The sequence below is a fragment of the Eucyclogobius newberryi genome, unplaced genomic scaffold, assembly GCF_026437365.1.
Source record: "Eucyclogobius newberryi isolate DKJ021-1_F unplaced genomic scaffold, fEucNew1.0.hap1 SCAF_3, whole genome shotgun sequence".
Classification (NCBI taxonomy): domain Eukaryota; kingdom Metazoa; phylum Chordata; class Actinopteri; order Gobiiformes; family Gobiidae; genus Eucyclogobius; species Eucyclogobius newberryi.
Genome location: NW_027315945.1, coordinates 21,724,239 through 21,742,389, shown reverse-complemented (window position 1 = coordinate 21,742,389; position 18,151 = coordinate 21,724,239). Strand labels below are relative to the sequence as shown.

Below are 18,151 nucleotides of genomic sequence, written 5' to 3'. Positions count from 1 at the left end.
GAACCTTTGTTAGCGGAACCATTGTATTTATGCTTTTCTAGACGTGCGTTTTATGATAACGTACATAAACATTGGCGTGGGACGATGCCAGCTGTGAACAGTTTTAATCATAACTTGCATGTTATTCACTCGAGTTGTGTCTCTCTTAAGTGTGTTGTTGTTTCTGTCATATGATGGAACTTTTCGGAAGCACGTTTGACGACTCAATGTTTGTGGAAACGAGGGACCGTGAGTCGGTGGCTCTGGATTCGTACAACGCCAAAGTCTGCGAGCCCCAGGTGAACCTTACTTTTCTTTCTTGTTAAGATACACATCACATGTTTAGTTACATATGTTGTCCACAGTGGTTTTGTGCTGATGCTGCTCTCGAAGCTAACGATTGTTTGGAGAAGCAGAAAGTGATGAAATTCAGAGGGGATTTGGCTGTGAGGAAGGGAGAGCATCAGGTGTGTTCATTGAATTACCAGATATTGTTATATTTTCGGTTTATATAAACTACATTCATGTGCTTATTTTGTGTACCCTCAGAAAGCCTTTGACGCCTACAGTGCATGTCTAGAGTGGGTCTCCGATAACAACCTGAACATCAGGAGAGATGTGCTGGAGGGAATGGCGCGATGCTGCATCAAAATGGGACAGAAAGACAAGGCACTGGAATATGTGGATTTACTAGTATGTTGCAGATTATTTGAAATTATGTTAAAACACAATATTTCACATGTAACATGATTTGTCTTTTCTTGTTGGTATACATGTGCTCATGGTGATAATTTGATAACTTGTGTCCATTCAAAAGATATATTTAGTTTGAATTGGTAATTGCTATGGTAACAGTACTAGATTTTCAACACAATGAAACCCATGGGTATTGATAGTTATTGCAGCAGACAATATTGTTTTGCATTGAAGTTGTTGTCACATGCATGTTCAATACTATAAAAAGAATGTGTGTGTTTTTGTCATTTTTAGAACAAAGAAGCCTCCAACACATGTCATCTGACCAGTCTCCTTTTACTAAAGGTCTGCTCCATACGGATTATTCATCTATCTGCTGTATAGATTTACAGGTGCACTGCAAAACCTTCCTGGTAGAGAGTACACTCCACTCCATTCGATAAATTGCTCAGTAGCATTTTGTTTCCATGGAGATGGAGAAGTTTCATCCCATACTGTGGAACATTATAGGAAAAGCTATATTATCTCCATAGAGACCAGCACCTTCCACCAGAAAAGTTACACAGTGCACCTGTTAATGCTATCTGAATACAAAACTAATCTGTTTCCCAAGGTTAGTATCTACCACCATTATGGAGATGTACAAGCAAAGATGTCATGTCTGCAGCATCTTTGTAGTCTACTGCCTTTTAACCCTTGGCACTGGCTTGACTTGGGACACGCATGTTTGCAGCTGCTCCGTAGCGCCAATACTACAGGTATTGTTCAGTCTTCAACACGAGAGCAATTTAAAAAGATTAAAATGCTCATTCATCACAAACTGCCTTTTTTCTCTTTAGTAGAACCCTCCAAAGGTCATGGCTCTGAAATGGTCAAATTGCAAAGTAGTGAAGAGGCGGCAGATCTTAATGAAGACACAGTCTGGCTCAAAGCTTGTTCATGTTTCATCAGGTCCAGGTAAAACATAATTGGAATACTCACAGCCCACCGCACTATGTTTTAAAATGGTCTAGTTGGTTATTGTGTTTTATGTTGAGGATTTTCTCCCTTTCAGACTGTTGCTGAGAATCCTCCAACAGCAACAGTCCTCTTTTGTGCTAAAACGCAGTGGAAAGGCCTTGGAAGAGACTGATCAGGCACTCCAGCAGCTGGAACCCACAGAAACGACCATACAGCGTCTGACAGAGGTATAACAATAAAGTAATGCACGGGCCAAGCTTGTCTACAGTATATGCTTAATATATTCTTTTGTCATTTTCTAGGTAATGTCGGAAGATCTTATTCCAGATAAGATGAGGGAGGATTACCAGGATGGTGAAAGTTTGGCCATTGTGTGTATCCAGAGCTTCAGAGAGCGCTGGTGGGACAGAATCCTAAACTCAGGAATGATACAGGACAAACCACACTCCAAGGACAAATCAGACACAAATATTTGATTGACAAAATGATCTGTGCTTCATATGTGCTGTATACAATCTTTAAATACATTCAAAAATACATTGTATTTAGTCATCTGTATTGTCTCTTCTGAAGGAACTACTGTAAATGTGTGCGTGTTTGTGGTCTCTCATTCACACTTTTGCTCCTTGTTAAGGGTTTTGCTGAGGTGGGGTGAAATTGCCTCAGTTTGCTCTGTCCATCGTCGAGCTTATGAACTGTGTCGTAAGAGCTGAAAGAGCTTTGGCGTGCCATTGGTCGGTCTCCCATGGTGTTAGTTTGAGTCATCCAGGCCAGTCTTGAAGATGGTTTCACCTGCTGAGGGGCTTTTGTTTCTAGAGCAGGCTGTCGTTCTGTTGCGGGTAAGAACAAGTTGGACTCTTTTGGTTGTGTTGAAGTGCTTGTGGTTGGCGATCGAATCTGTGTTTGTGACTGACGGGTGTGATGTCTCTGGGGCTGGTCTTGCACCTTCGTCCCGTTTGATCTTACTTTTGTTTGTAACCTGTATGTTTGCCCCCAGAAACCCGTCGTGCCAGATTGAACGCATTGCTTTTCTGGGGACATGAAAGATGGTGTGACTTTTGAATGATCAGCGTGATTTGTCTTTGGTTGCGGTGTGTTATGTTCCCGCCTGTGTTTGTTAAACCCCGTAGCAATGCCAGGAGGTGTTATAGTTGCCCTGGGATGTTTCTGTGTCCAATACTCTTCACATTTCAAACTATAGCGACCCTTACTCAAGTCCTTATTCTGGGTGCTGGCATCAACAGCTTTGTCCTGTCTGTGATGTGCCCACAGAGCAAAAGTTGAAGCTGCTCCTGTGGTCCCAGGATGAAGGCCATTTTGTGTAGAATGGGTGTATGCAGTAAGATTAGTTTGTAATTTGGATTTTGTGTAAGTGTGATGTCTCTGCAAAATGTCCCCTTCGGTTTGAGTATGATCCTGTGCAGGGATGCCACCTAGTGTTGGCTTTGTAAACTTTTGCATACACATGTGCTGCATCACTGGTTGCCTAAGAGGTCTTGGATATTGAGACGGGGCTATGTTGTTTTGTGCCCTTTCCTTTTTGTGACTGTTTAAACCATCTTCAATCCAGTCCCTGATACGAACCATGTCTGTTTGGTTTGATCTGACCTCACCCTTCTGTTCTTTATTTGTATATGAACTTGTTTTAAAAGTAAGCGAGAAAGACACATTGATGAATCCAGACACTGGTGTTGAGCAAGAGGAGAGTCTTTCAAACTCTTCAAGGAAATGTGAGACAGCACTGCCTTTGACGAAGAAAATAAGAGTCCGATGGACCATCCAGGAGAGACAGGAGAAACTGTGAAAACAATGTACCCAAATTAAAGCAAGTTAAAAACTCCAAATAATTGCAATAAAAGTTTATTTATTTTTTCTACCTAAAGGAGCCCGTCAGCGCCTCTGTCGAGTCATTGATGATAAAAGTTTCAGATACTTGACCACTGAGCTTTCTACCTGTCTTGGCACAGTATGTTTGTCCCTCCACGCTGTGTACTGAGAATTTCTAGAAAGAGAGAAACAAGAATCAGGGCTTTAAAAAGGAAACTATTTATGTATACATTTGTTGTAAAGACTTATTTTACATGTAAAAGTAAATGTGTTAACAAAAGCCTAAATCAGGTTTAGATATGTTTTGGGGTGATGCATATTTGAATATCTACCCATGTAAACATAGCAGACACATGGTGAAATGTAAAGAATGTATGAATCATTAATTCCCCTCCATATGGGCAGTGGCCAGGGGAGAGCTTTAGGTGAACATTACACACAGAAGAAACAAGTCCATTTTGAATGAATGTATGCATCTACTTACAGAGGGAACATGAAGTGACTTACAGGAAAATCCTTGCCTTGGAGTTTGAGCTCCTGCCACATGTCTCTGAAGATGCTCAGGTTTAAATGATCCAAAAAGAGCTGGACTGAGACAAATCTCTTCTTACTCGCTTCAAGCAAGTCACACAACAGCTCCACATCACTGAAGTGGTCTGTCACTACTGCAAGCGACTAAACAAGAAACCAAGTAGTTACATAAAGGAGTCGGAAGCTGACAAAGGTCTATTCCCTTAATGCACAGACAAGCACAGACAGTAAGGCACAGATAAGTCAGGCCAGAGCACATAAAAACACAGAAACATCAAGCACCTTTTCAGCTTTTCTGATGAACTCTCTGACCACATCCCTCAGCCCAGCAGCTCTGTTCTCAGTGTACAGATACACTTCCACATTGGACTCATTAGACTGAGAACTGACTTTCCCATCTGTGAGCAAAACAAACAATGTCATACAAATATACAGGAGCAAACTGAAAACACCCAAGCAGTTTATTTTGAGTATGAAATCTGATTATCGTTATTATTCTGTATTTATTTTAGCAACTGTAGTAAATCTGTGTCAGATGACTACACTTGAATCCTTTTCAACGGTCCAATGATAAAGACAATTTTACTTTGAAATGTATAAATAATATCACTAAACTTATTCATATAACTTAAAATATTTGGATCGCTTATGCACAGTGTCTAAAGCAATATCAGGAATGAACACGTTTGATTTATTTTCTTTTTAGCTGCACTTTTCATCAAAACAGTTTATATGTGTGTACCTTCTTTGGAGCTTAAACCGGCTTCAGAAGAGTCACCGTCTTTGGACTCTGGGGGACATGGTGTGACTGTGGAAGGAGAGCTGGGAGAAGAGCTTTCAAACCCATTGCCACTGCCATCACCTCCATCTGGTTCAGCTGTTACATAAAACACCCTTTTTTTTTTTTAAAGGTTTCATAGGATAAAACAAACAGTTCATCTTTTAAAAACACATACCATTTGTGTTACTGTCTTTTCCATTTTCCATAAAGTACTTCTTCTCCAGCTCTGACAGGAAGTCCACCTCTCCCTCTGCTTTCAGCGCCTCTTCGTATCCCCCCATCCCACAGGACAGGAGTCTGTCCGCCGCCAGCCGGGCACTTTCATTGTGGCTCAGGTCCAGCGGGGGTTTGCTACTGGCCAGAAAATCCAAACTGGGCGAAGCTGGTATCCTTAAGTCCTGCACCCTTCTCCTGTACTTGCCCTGAACTTTCACCCTTCTGCACCAGAGAGGAGAGACACTATTTGCATCCATGAGAAAATGTTAAGAGCACATATCATCTTTTGTTAGTCGACTGTTGAAAATATAGACCCTGACTATGCACCAGTCAACCGTGAGACCTGTGCACGTTACTGCACAGAGGCAAAGAATGTTTCACTCTTTGGAAGGAAATGGGGAAAACTGTAAAACACGCCCCTGCTTGAAGCAAACCAAACCTATAACTAGAGATGACATACAAGCCCTGAAGCCACAATTTTAAACGTTTAAACATTCATCAGAAAAGAACATATAGATAGTGATTGTTTAAAGGGTTCTATATGATCGCCCTTGATAGGTATTTTTTTGCTGCTTGTTAAAAAAAAGTACTTGACATTTCTCCAAGATCCACAAGAGTTATTCAAAGGTCAGCACATGTTGAAGGGAGGAGGTCTGAACATAAATGAGTGACAGATATAAAGATGGGTGTCAGCATGGTTCATGTCAAAGTCACACCTGGTGCTTTCAGGGCCCTAAACCCATCAGTAACTCGCACGTAATGTTATTAAATTATCAAAAGACAAAACTATGAGATTTAAAAAACATCAGCATCAACACAAACGTTTGTAATTGGCCCAAATCGTTTAATTTAGGTTCCGTTTCCCATAAGCGGTGTGGGAAATTGTAGATACTAACTTAATTGAGTGACTTAAAACCGTTGTTGTGTTTACATTGAGGCACAGTTTGTTGATTATAATTATTTTCCAGTAAACAAACCTACAATGACAACAGCGAACATTTGGTATTCAATATTTAATCCCCCAAAAAAATAATCTTATGAAAAAGATCCATAATTTAAAAACAATTATGTACACAACATAAAATGTAAACTACGTTCTCATAAAAAAAATAAGACAATTATTTTTACTATGACAGTAGTTGATGGTGAAACAGACTTATCTTGTTCCCTAAACAACAACAACAACAACAAAAACAACAACAACAACAGAAGTCACACAGGAGTCATTGGGAAACAGGGGAGGACGATGAGAAGACAGACTGAGAAGACATAGAAATTCCTTCTTTGGCTCGAGCGGCAAGTTTCTGCCTCAATTCACGGATTTCCTTGAGCAGCTCTCTCTCCCCGTCGTCCAGCTGGGCTCGACCTCGGTCCAGAGAGACTTGACAGGAAGAGGAAATGACAAAAATACATTTGATCACTCGACTGAACACAACTATGTAGGCACTGTGCTGTGAGACTATGGATTGTGTGATTATACCAAACTAATAAATCTCTAGATGATACTGAATACTTACAGTTGGTGGAGTTACTCTCTGTGGGCGAGCTGCTGTTTAAACACACCCTTGTTGGTCCTTGTTGCCGTGGAGTAGCTCCAGTTCTGTGTTGCTGGTTCATAAAAGCAGCACTAGTACTTGGCAGGTTGGCCTCGGTGGTGCCATTTGAAGTGTGAGGGATTCCATTAGAGGAAGATCTTTGAGTTAGGTCACCTGTCAAAATAGTTCTTTTTAAAATATTAATACTGCTATGTTGTTTTCATTGGATAAATGTATGGATTCTACAGTGAGAACTATAAGTACCGTAATACTTTTGTAGGCCTAAATCTTCATTGAGCAACTCTAGGGTAAACTCTGTTTAAATCTAATTTGAATTGTATATACATATTTACTATGTATATTTCCTGGCCATGAATTGATTACACTTTGTGTACATCCTGTGCCCACAGTCACATGACCCCAGGGCCTTTAAATGCCACAGCTGGTATTCATTTTCAGCTGGTTTCATGTAAACCCAGAAGACACTGCGTGTCCAAACGCAGACTACCTGTCCATGTAATAATGCAGAACGTTAATCAAGATAACGAGTGCCTCTGACCTTTATGACTGCATTTTTTTTTAGATTGCAAGTCGTTTTCTCACTCAATGTTTAAATTGTTTTGATAGTTGTTTGATAGTTGTAAGTCTATTTTTTTCCTTTAAATGCTAATGAAGCATCTGGCATATTCCTGTGACAATACTAGAAAAGTTCCAAACACATTTCATTAAAACTCGACACCTTGTTTTGGTAATGAAAAATTGGTGTTGGAAATGGTGCCTTATATAAAGTGTGTAAATAAATAATGCATACCTGTGTTTCTTGGAGACATGCGTTTATGCTGCTGTGTAAACCTGGTATTCATGACTTCTTCCCACTAAAAGTAAAAAAGTATAACAGAGTGATCAAGGGATTGAAATACTCTAATGTTTTGGAACAAGCTCTGCACCGCACCGTCTTTCCTGCCGCCGCTCTCACAGTGTCCGTCAGTCTGCTCTCCGCTGCCTCTGTTTGCGCGTCAATCTCAGTCAGTCTTTCTGTGTTTCTGTCATGCTCAGCCTCAACCTGCTCCAAACGCGCCACCACCTCCTGCTCCCACCCCAGATCCAAACGCTGCTGGAGCGCCTCAGCCAGCGAGCCCTCGTGATCCTGTGGAGAAAAGACAGATTCAAGGTATTTCAGCCACAAACTAAACATAGTACTTTTAAACCAAACAGGGGGGAAAAAAGATACATTATTTTTCATGAGTCGAACACATAAAACACACCACAGAATGTCCAGCTAAAATGTCAATAAAGCAATCAATAAGTTAACAAATGTATAAACGCACTCTTAGACATGCAATATGGAAAAAAAGAATCAGGCAAAGCAAGTGCAATGGCATTGTGGGTAATCTTTAAAGGCGTTATCTAATTTAAATTGTCTGTTTTGTTTTGCAGAGAGCGAGCAAAGTTGCTGAAGGGCCTGTTTTTCCTGATCGCTCTTGACACGATGTGACTGTGTTAAATAAAGCAAATATAAAAGGTGTGCTCTCACCTTGTTTACCTGAATGTTTTTATTTGGTTTGTGGAGTCGCTGCGCAAGGTTCTCACTCTCTCGTTCTGCTTTTCTCAACCTTACTTCCACATCATCGCCAACTCTTCTCTCAGTTTCCTCCTGCTCTTTCAACAAATGCTGAATGAAACACAAAAATGGTTAATTTTTGTATATATAATATTCATGTCAATGTAAATTTGAAACAAAAACATTTATAGATATCAAAATCAGGTATATTGGCAAAAATGTAGTTGGAGATGGTATTTGGTGCAGCCATTTAATTGAGTCTTTTGGCGCTAGAGACGTTCGTGCCCTTTGTGGTTACTAAATTAACAGTGAATTAGTTGGCATATCTGACCAGTCTTTCACTTTCATTCTTTATCACAGTTATCACGCGTACATCTGACGTGCCACTACAGTGTTCGAAAGTTAAATAGTAAATGTAAACTCCTACTACTGTCCCCTTCTTATATGAAGGACAAAAACTATAGGCAAACTTATTTTTTTTTAGAAAACAAACACTAACTACCATAGTAAATTTACAATGTCCAAAATGCACATATAGTAATTTGAGCAACAAACGGAGGGATGGAGGGAAAACGGATTGATTTGACACCTCTTCAAGTCGTCTCCTTTGAGCCTCAAGCTCCATCTGCCTCACTTCCAGATCTTGAATGGCTGCTGCCGTTTCTTGATCCCGTAGATCCATCTGTTGATATGTTTTATTATTATAGATGGAAAGTTCAAAATTTGGGGTTCGCATGGCATCCTAACATTTCTGCTCATAGATTATTTACTGCCAATCACATACATATGAAACACATATGTATGTAGAGTTGAATTGACCCCTTTTCTCTATCTGACATTATCACATCATAGAGGTTATGTTTCTGCTCTTGATAATGTCTTGAAATTAAAAACATAAATTAATCAATGTGTGCACCTTTCTACTGATCTCCTGGTCTAGTTTCTCAATTTGAGATGCCTTCATTTTCTGTTGGTGTTTGAGGAATCGTCTTCTAGATGCATCGAGCAGCTGCAGCTCTTTCACTTTCAGCTCCCTCTTCATGGCAGCCAACCTGCACACAACAAAACCGCACCTAAAATCAAATCCCTGCATCATCTGTTTTGTTAATAAATCAAATGATCTGGTTTACTTTTCTCTCTGCCGAGTTAGCTTTTCCTCCTCTTGTGCAAGGGTGTTTCTCCGCTCTTCTTCAGCTTTCTGCAGCAGCTCCTAATTACAAGAGATTATATTTTGAAATTCTTAACTCCATAGCATTTTCTTTTTTTTCTTTTTAATATGCATTTTCAGCGACCTGTTGTGTGTAGTAGGTCTCTTGGTCAGCTTGTCGACGAACAAATTCTGCATGCATTACGGACAACTCCTGCCTAAAACGACAAAGCCAACCATTTATCCTCATGTAATACAATACTGTATAATATACACTAATACAGAATGGATTTATCACATTTTAACAGATACTACTGGCACCTTTCACGCAAATACTCCATCTCCTGCAGCCGTATCTTCTCCCTTTCACAACTCTGGTATTCCACTATGAATTCTGGGTATTGATTGAAGATTGGGTACTGTCCTTTTGTGAGTGGAGTGAAGTCAGAAAGCATTGTCTTTGGATGAATGTCCACTGGGGTGTTGCTCATCAAATGATATGCTTTCTTGATCATGGCTCCCACGTCCATGTTGTTACGGTGATGAAAGAAATACTAAAATAAAAAGGTTATTCTAGATTTGATTAAAAAAACTCATTGCTGTGATAAGAATAACTGATTTACCTCAAAGTCTTGTTTCTGAGAGCATTGTAACAGAGGCTCTCGACTGCAAGTGGTATAAGCCACACAGGTCATAAGCAGGAATGAAGGATGATTGGTGAAAATGTTGTCAAAAAGTCGAAGCCACTCATCTCGAGTGAGAACCTCAGAGAACAGGGTTTCCAGCAAGGGCCAAGCATACAGCTGTCAAAACAGTGGATACATGTAATGCGAGCCGCAGGGCCGAGCTGCCAGATCATGCTGCAGGCTCTGCTTCTTTATAGCTGCATAGCTAAGCAGTGGATTTTCATTCAGTTAAGGATTTTTTTAAGAATACGAGTATATGAGATAAGTGCAAAGTAATTTGACCATGGATCTGATGCATGACATTAAAGGATTATTATCCCGAATCACTAAAATGCAAATCAAGAGTAAGCTAATTATGAGAAAACAATGAAGATTCTGGCTGCTACCTGTGAAGTGACGCCACAGTCCACCAAATGCTGCAGGAGTTCTTTGTCATGATGGGCCAAAACGTTTTCTACCATGCTCAAGATATTGAGAGGAGGATTGGGGAAATATTCAAACCAGTGCTGGCACCAGTTCACTGTAGGAAAATGAAATGTCAGTGTTGTACTGTAAATCACTTAACTAGATTTATAAAATTATCTTGTAGACATACCTATGACTGTAGCAACCACCTCGAAGCAAAGCAACGGATTGTTCTGAAACAGCTTTACAAAAGGAAAGGCCACAAGAGGGAGATACTCCACCTCTCCAAAAATGGCTGCCCAGTGAGCCAAGGCCGACAAAACTCTATGCAAGAGAATAAAAAGTAGTGCTTGGATAGTCGTAACCACAGTTCATATTGTTAAAGCTTGGTGTTAACCTTTGCAGTCCCCTCTGTAGCTTCTGGCTTTTGATGGGATATTTGTCATGCAGAGAGAGGTGTGCGACGTGGAGACCTTTGTCAGTCAGACTGCCGTATGCAGCATAGTTTTCTGGCAGGAACAGCAAAGTGCGCCACACAAACATTCTATGAAAAAGACAAGCACAATGTTTAATTATCCCAACACTGACACTGAAACTAACAACAAAACACTATTTTACCTATATTTAGCAGGATATTCTCCAAATTCCTTTAACATGGCCACTAATCGCTTCCTGTTTAAACCAGCAGGCAATTCATTCTAAAGAAGACACAACATTTTACTTATGGCGTTGTACAATACTGTTAGTGATCTCAAAGGATGGGAGGCTGAGCTTTATACCTCTTTATCATCAGAAACACCACTAGGTCTTAGGATCTTTGCTTCCGTCCGTCTACCTGAAGATGGAACTGGTTTATGCACTGCGCCTGACTGGACTTTAACCTTTGGCACAGTCTGATCAGCTTTCTTGTGTTTAACCGCTACAACCTGTGAATGAGGAGGCTAGAAAAAATATATGCATAAAATGACAAGAGTCGAATCCATAATTCTTTTAAATATATGGACCCTGGAAGGTACCTGGTTTAATTCATCTGTCAGACTCTGCAAACTGTAGATGTTGATGCCACCATTATCCATGATAGCAACAACATGTCTACCATTGGGACAAACATCTACAGAGGTTAGGGCATTGTCGGGTGAGCCAATTTGAAATAGAAGTCTGCAAGTGTGAATGTTGATAAAACGCATCACACCATCCTGACTGAGCACACCCAGAGTCTAGAAAAAGATAAACTATGTGTTATTTTAAGAATCAAAATGGTGCATCTGAAATATCTAAAATAATATTATCACCTGGTTGGCTCCACTGTCTAAAGCGTGTGGTAGGAACTCAAGTTGTCTGATAGTTCGGACTTGTGAAGGCATTTGAATCACTTGGATTAGCTGTTTATTTTCCAAACACCAAAGGTGCAGCAGGTTGGAGCGCCCAGCTGACACAAGGTTCTTACCATCACTGTCATAAACATTGGAGAGGGATCAGGTAGACTCTCATGAAGCATCTTATTTTGGGTTCAGCATTGCACTCCATTGGTATTAAGGAGTAACGACCCCTACCTCGTGACAGCAAAAGCCTTGTATGAGATTCCAGGTCCACAGTCTGGGACAGGCAGTTGGTATTTGCAGACCAAAGTATCACTTTCCCAAGCGAAGATGGAGTCATCACTGAAACAGCTGAGTATAGTATTACTATGAGGAAGGTAAAACACCTGGTGAAAAGAAGAGAACTTTGTTAAAATACGGAACAATGTTCTCCATCTTATGCTGCATGATGAAGAGATGGATGAACCTTACTGAAATGATTACCGGTACATTTATTGTGTATTTTGAATTGGAGCATCTTTACCCTCTGTATGCCAACTGACTGTCGAACATTGAGCTTCCTCTTTCTCTGGAAGGTATCCAGGTCCCAAAGCTGAGCGGTGTCTGACGAGGTGGTGATGGCATATCTGCCCGAACTATGAACAGAAATGTACGAAACTGCTCTCTCGTGGCCACGCATCCAACTTACTAGCTGCTTTGTGTCTGTCCATAGAAAACAGAAGGCATTGCAAACATGAGTGGTTGAAACATTGATAATAACACATTATAACAAAGGTCTTGAGATTTTGGTCCTGACCCACATTAAGGTCACTTCACCTTTATCAAAACATTTAAGCGTGTAGTCTGCCAATGCCACAAGAAACTCTGATGTTCGTCGAAGTGTAAATGCCAGAGCAGTGCCGGCCTGTCCGGTCTTCTGCACCAGTCGAAATCTGCCCCAAAATCACATAGACACATGATTGGACACATTTCTCCACTATTTCATAAACCATGCTCTAGAGTCAGCTGGATCCTTAATATATGTGTTGTTTATAACATTAATTATGTCGTTAATTATTGTTAATTATTATTAATTATGTGTTTTTTTTTGTTTTTTAAGATTTTTGGCCCATAGGCTTTATTAGACAGGAAAGACAGCGTGAAATGGGAGATGAGAGAAGGGAGTACATGCAGTAAATTGTAGCAGTCGGGACTCGAATCCACAACACCGGGCAGCAAAATATGTGTTCTTTATGGCCAGTTCATTGAAAGTCACCTGTTTCTCCCGATGTCAAACACGTAGATGTTTCCATGGTGATCTCCAGCGATGAAGGACTCTCCTGTGGTGTCAAAGGCAACGTGGAGGAAGCGCACAGTCTTGGCCTGTGCAGTGCGGACCACGGTCACCATAGGCCTGGCACACAGAAGAAGAAGAGTAAACACACAATAAACCCCTTGATTCCGGCTTCTTTATTGAGGAATGTATTTTATACTGTGTTTGCAGTCACAAAGTAGACAGAATATAGGACAATAAATGTATTTCATCCTAGAATATTCAATTGGATTAGAGATAACAAGTCTTGGGACAAAAAATAGGTTTATATGAGTTGCAAAGTTGCATTTAGGGCTCATGACAGATCAACAGGTGTTTAGTGAGAACCAGCACATACAAACTTTAAATGATAAAAACACACTGTGCGCACAGGTAGTACATAAAGTTAGTAAAACCAAGAACAGTTTACAAAACAAGTAGTTGTTAATACAATAATCACGTTGTATGTTTATTACTCACGCTTTTCTCGACGTTGGTTTTCGATGCCAGATATATCCATCTTCTTTGTTCCCGATGTCCGTTTCTTGCATTGTAAAAAGTCTCAGTGCCCTTTCTTACATTGAAAAGTTAGAGCTAATTACTTGATAACACCACCACTAATGCTAAACAGCTAACAGAGCTAACCAGTAATCTCTGCAGGCGGAGCAAACAGCGCGAATTTTAAAAAAGAGTCTTTTAAACAATCGCTGAAAAAAACTAAAACTACATGTAATTGCTCTCAGGCTAAGGTAGAAATATTTAGCTAACGAGGTTATTCAAAAGCACTTTTGTCATTAATTTATTTGTAAAGTATACATAGGTAGCCCATCTCAAACATGTATAAAGGAATTATGGGAGATGTAGTTCTAATGGTTGCCAGGTTACAACAACGTATTCATCAGAGATATGTTTATTATATTCTTATTATTAACTACTACACCACCACCTCATAATTTACATAATTGACTTTCATCGTAGTATATTTTTTCCTACATTTTTATACTAGTTTTCTAATGTTTACGCTAAAGTAAAATGTGTCTTCTGAGTTACTTCCGTCATTTAATTTTCAAAATAAAAATAAAATTAGTAAAACAACCCATAAATTCATGTTTTTTCCATATTTTGTCTATATTTAAAGGTATAATTTGGTAAAAGATGAACAGATAGCAAATAATCTAAGATAAGAACAAACATGTCCATTAATGGTATGTGTGAGCATTTTATGTTGAAGGACAGACAGGATCCACCTCTACCGGTGATATCAGCAGCTAGCCCATTAGCCACGTCATGTAAACTAGCCAAGAAGCAGCTCTGAATTGTTGGCAAACACCATCTTTTAGGATTTACGACCGACTTTTTCTAACATAGATAGTACGTCGTGGATATATATTTGCCTGTGATTGTATGGAAAGATGTCAGATATCGGGGACTGGTTCAGAAGCATCCCTCTAATCACACGGGCATGGTTTGCTGGGTCTATAATCGTTCCTTTCGTTGGAAAACTGGGATTAATTAATCCCATGAACCTCGTGCTGGCGCCACAGTTGTTCTTTAATAAATTTCACGTAAGTGTTTTATCTTTTTTTGTATCTGAATAACATAGTCAAGTTGTCTTTTGGGTGTAAAAAGCAGTTTAAGCAGTTAGCAAGTGGCTAACGAGTACCTATAAGGCCTTGGACTTAACCGACCAATGAGAGAACGCGACGTATACGCGAACTTCCGGATGCTGTCAAACGCTTATCAAGCGCTTATCAAGCATGGATCAAGTTATAAATGAATATACAAAGCTCCATTTAACAGTCCTTTTGGTGTATTCGTCTCCTCTTATTCCCTCGTCTAATAGTTTGGAAAATGCCAATAAATCTTATTCATAATGTTTTTAAAGTTTGACAATTAGCGAGCTATATGGGTGTATGATACTATTGACACTGATTATTATCAAAATTATGATGATAAATAAGTAACATGTCCCTTGTTCATCTCAATGTACTTGTGCTCATTCATCTTAGCAGAAGCCTTGTCTTTTCTGTTCCGTTTCATTGTAGTTTTGCAAAAGAAAAGTCGGTTGTCTTGCAATATTTTAAATTTAAGTCAAATTTAATTTAAATTAAATTTTGTGCCCGAAATCACAACAGCAGTTGCCACAATGGGTGACTGTGAAAAACAAATAAAACAATGTTCATAGGAAAGCACTGTATGAATTAAATCTCCAAACAGACAACCTACAAATCTTGTCCCTGATCATTGGGTCCATAAAGCCACATTTTAATGGGGTCTTTCCCCAACTCTTTATTAGTGATAACTGGAACATGAAAAATTGAAGGTTTTTGACCACACTTTTAAATTATAGGTTTTATAGAATTTAATTTTACACTGCCTGTCCAAAACATGTAAGGAGAAGCAGAAACTAATGTACAACAGATCTGAACCCCAGTGAGAGTGTTTGGGACGAGCTGGAGAAGACTTTGTGCAGCGGTCACTCTCTCACGTCAACACAAGATCAACTGGTGAAAAATAATGCAACACTGAATGGAAATAAATATTTTAATATTGCAGAAGCTTATTGAAACGATGCCATTGCGAACGTGTGCTATAATCAAAGCGAGGCCGTCCTATAAGAAATATTAATATTACAATTAATATTGTGCCCCTTTTTTCTGTGGTGACCTTTTGGACAAGAAGAGTATATGTTTGGTAAAATTAATTGTTAAACTGTTTTGTATAACTACAGCTTCTAATTAGATGTAACTGACAAGTGTTGATCCTTTTTTTGTGTCCGAGACAAAATTAAACGCAACAAAAGTCTCACAAGAAAATGTTTCACATGTGTGCATAATCTTTACATTATTTGATTGTCACTGATGATTAAACGTTTCAAATCTTTATTTTCAGTATTTTGGTTTCTCACCATTAATATGTAATAATATTTTTTTGTTGAATTATACAAGTTATTACACAGTTAACATTGACGTCTTTTCTGTTTCAGCTATGGAGGCCTGTAACATCAACCCTGTACTTTCCAATCTACCCAAACACAGGATTTCTTTACTTGGTCAATCTCTATTTCCTCTACCACTACTCCTCAAGGCTAGAGACGGGTAAGAGAACGCTGCAAAACTTTCACTATTAATGAAACGAATCACACTCTCGGATCAAGGTACTCTATTGTTGTTCTTAGCAATGTCTTAGTTTGGACGAGTACAGTCACAGATGGTAGCAGAATTTGTTTAAGGGCTTGAGATGTGTAGGGAATGATTCACTCCTTAAAATAATATTAGAGACTGTGCTATACAGTATTAGATTTGTATTTTAATCATTTTTGTTCAATCAATTGATCAATATTTCTCTCTCTGCAGGGTCGTTTGATAGCAGACCTGCAGACTATGTCTTCATGCTCGCCTTCAACTGGCTCTGCATCGTCGTATCCTTAATCATTTTATTCAGATAAACCCATTTACATATTGTCCTTATTAACAGCAACTCTTCTATTAGCAGTTATGTCTCGCTGCTTATTTAGTCTTTGTGTCCTTTTTTCCCTTCTTCTCCCATCTTTTGTGCTCCGCTGCAGTTCTGTGTCGTGTCAGGGTGGCTCTGTTCCAGTGGCAGTGTCACTCTACCCTTGCAGAGGAGAGAAACCTAATCTAGGTCATATGCGGAAAAGAGGGCCTGCTCAGCCCTCTATTTTTCTTAGTAGAATAGTATTTACATCATAACGGCAACGGTTAGTGTTTTGTGCGTTGATCTAAGGCAAAACATTTAACTAATTTTGTGTATAGTTTAAGTTCACATCAGGCAAACAGTGCAATGGGTTCATATAATGTTTGTGCTGTAAAACAAGTCACAAGGTGGCAGCTCTGAGTCAAGTTTCTCTGTTATTCTACTGTCCTTGACTATAACTGTAGATAGTTGGACTGCTCATGGACATGCAGGTGAGACGAAATTCACAAATTAAAATGTTAAGTGAACTCATTAGTTGTACCACTGGGGGGGAAAAATAACATTTTTTTTTATTTTAGCTGCTGATGATCCCACTCATCATGTCAGTGCTGTACGTATGGGCTCAGTTCAACAAGGATACCATTGTATCTTTCTGGTTTGGAACAAGATTCAAGGTAAGTTTAAATAGTTTGAGCAGGTTAGACTCCTACCCTTTAACAATCACATGCTTACAATGTTGTGGTTTTCTTGTTGTAGGCACACTATCTACCATGGGTAATACTGGGCTTCAATTTCATCATTGGTGGCTCGTACGTAACAGCTCATCAGTTATAATCAGTGTCAATTTATTTGCCAAGGTTTTAAATTTGTGTTTCTTTTTTTTTTTTTTACTTTTTCACTAGTTTTCTGAACGAGCTAATTGGAAACCTAGTGGGCCACCTCTACTTTTTCCTCATGTTTAAGTACCCCATTGACCTTGGCGGACGTGCCTTCCTCTCTACACCAGATATTTTGTAAGTAAAACCTGAACTGATTTGAACAAAAGTTCAACGAGGATGTTCTCATGATGAAGATTTAAGCAGGACAGACTGATTAAAATGTCTTTTTAACTTTTAACGTTGTGTGACGCTGTTTTTAACCTGCTTCGTTGTGTTCTCTGCAGGTATAGATTTTTCCCAAACAGGAGGGGAGGAGTGTCAGGCTTTGGAGCACCTCCCACCAGAAGAGCAGCTCCGCAGGAACAGGCTGGGTTTGGGGGAGGGCGATACAACTGGGGAGAAGGATTTCGTCTGGGGGGCGAATGAGTTGTACCCCCATTGATAAAATGTTAACCTTAAATGACTGCAGTTTGTCATTTTGGTGAAAATGTATGCTTCTCCACAGGATAAAAGTTTTTCAGTTTGACAAGAACACATTTGCCCCAGAAAACTGGAATATACCTTTATCAATTTATATATTTAGATGTACAAACTTGCCTCACTTTTTCTTAATCTTCATCATCTGGTTTTTTTTACCTCCTGTTGGTACATAGACAAATCACAGCTGTTCTATGATTTAGAATCTTGTGTCCCTAAGATGCCATATCAGATTACATTGTAATTACTAGTGTACTGGGGAGATGATCTGAGTACAGCTTTTTAGAGCTTTGTTTGGAGGTCTGTACATTGATGTAAAGTGATTAAGTTACTGTGGCACAGACTTCGCCGTTGTCTTAATAAAAATTCTGTCAGGATTAGATTTTGTTTTTGTAAATATAACAGTTGTTTAATGAAAAGTACA

The 18,151-nt window shown here is 39.3% G+C and overlaps 4 protein-coding genes across 6 annotated transcripts; 2 read left to right on the top strand and 2 right to left on the bottom strand.

Annotated features, from left to right (window-relative positions):
• The first annotated feature begins 28 nt into the window (after positions 1–28).
• cunh8orf76 (chromosome unknown C8orf76 homolog) lies at positions 29–2,147 on the top strand. Of its 3 annotated transcripts, none has more exons than XM_072461375.1 (8): positions 29–278; positions 345–446; positions 529–672; positions 970–1,020; positions 1,289–1,433; positions 1,515–1,632; positions 1,730–1,862; positions 1,938–2,147. In XM_072461375.1, the coding sequence occupies exons 1-8, from the start codon at positions 171–173 to the stop codon at positions 2,109–2,111; spliced, it is 975 nt and encodes a 324-aa protein (XP_072317476.1). In that variant the 5' UTR covers positions 29–170; the 3' UTR covers positions 2,112–2,147. The 3 variants fall into 3 exon arrangements, with proteins under 3 accessions (XP_072317476.1, XP_072317477.1, XP_072317478.1); XM_072461376.1 differs by having other exon boundaries at positions 30–278; positions 1,518–1,632; XM_072461377.1 differs by having other exon boundaries at positions 31–278; positions 1,530–1,632.
• On the bottom strand, positions 2,134–5,253 carry LOC140374469 (uncharacterized). Its single transcript, XM_072461374.1, has 6 exons — positions 4,950–5,253; positions 4,736–4,870; positions 4,276–4,391; positions 3,970–4,137; positions 3,513–3,637; positions 2,134–3,433 (listed from the first exon to the last, which is right to left on the bottom strand). The coding sequence occupies exons 1-6, from the start codon at positions 5,245–5,247 to the stop codon at positions 2,212–2,214; spliced, it is 2,064 nt and encodes a 687-aa protein (XP_072317475.1). The 5' UTR covers positions 5,248–5,253; the 3' UTR covers positions 2,134–2,211.
• A 909-nt stretch (positions 5,254–6,162) lies between these two features.
• Positions 6,163–13,635, bottom strand: tbc1d31 (TBC1 domain family, member 31). The gene is made up of 23 exons (XM_072460446.1): positions 13,415–13,635; positions 12,899–13,036; positions 12,460–12,575; positions 12,167–12,345; positions 11,878–12,029; positions 11,617–11,776; positions 11,341–11,541; positions 11,104–11,265; positions 10,943–11,022; positions 10,722–10,868; positions 10,515–10,648; positions 10,306–10,439; positions 9,857–10,036; positions 9,555–9,787; positions 9,379–9,451; positions 9,217–9,296; positions 9,003–9,138; positions 8,676–8,768; positions 8,069–8,197; positions 7,478–7,672; positions 7,337–7,400; positions 6,508–6,699; positions 6,163–6,371 (listed from the first exon to the last, which is right to left on the bottom strand). The coding sequence occupies exons 1-23, from the start codon at positions 13,483–13,485 to the stop codon at positions 6,214–6,216; spliced, it is 3,207 nt and encodes a 1,068-aa protein (XP_072316547.1). The 5' UTR covers positions 13,486–13,635; the 3' UTR covers positions 6,163–6,213.
• Positions 13,636–14,181: 546 nt separating this feature from the next.
• Positions 14,182–18,149, top strand: derl1 (derlin 1). Its single transcript, XM_072461284.1, has 8 exons — positions 14,182–14,499; positions 15,921–16,032; positions 16,291–16,355; positions 16,837–16,863; positions 16,951–17,046; positions 17,129–17,181; positions 17,275–17,385; positions 17,535–18,149. Exons 1-8 carry the CDS (start codon positions 14,347–14,349, stop codon positions 17,674–17,676), a joined length of 759 nt encoding a protein of 252 aa, XP_072317385.1. The 5' UTR covers positions 14,182–14,346; the 3' UTR covers positions 17,677–18,149.
• The last annotated feature ends 2 nt before the right edge of the window (positions 18,150–18,151 follow it).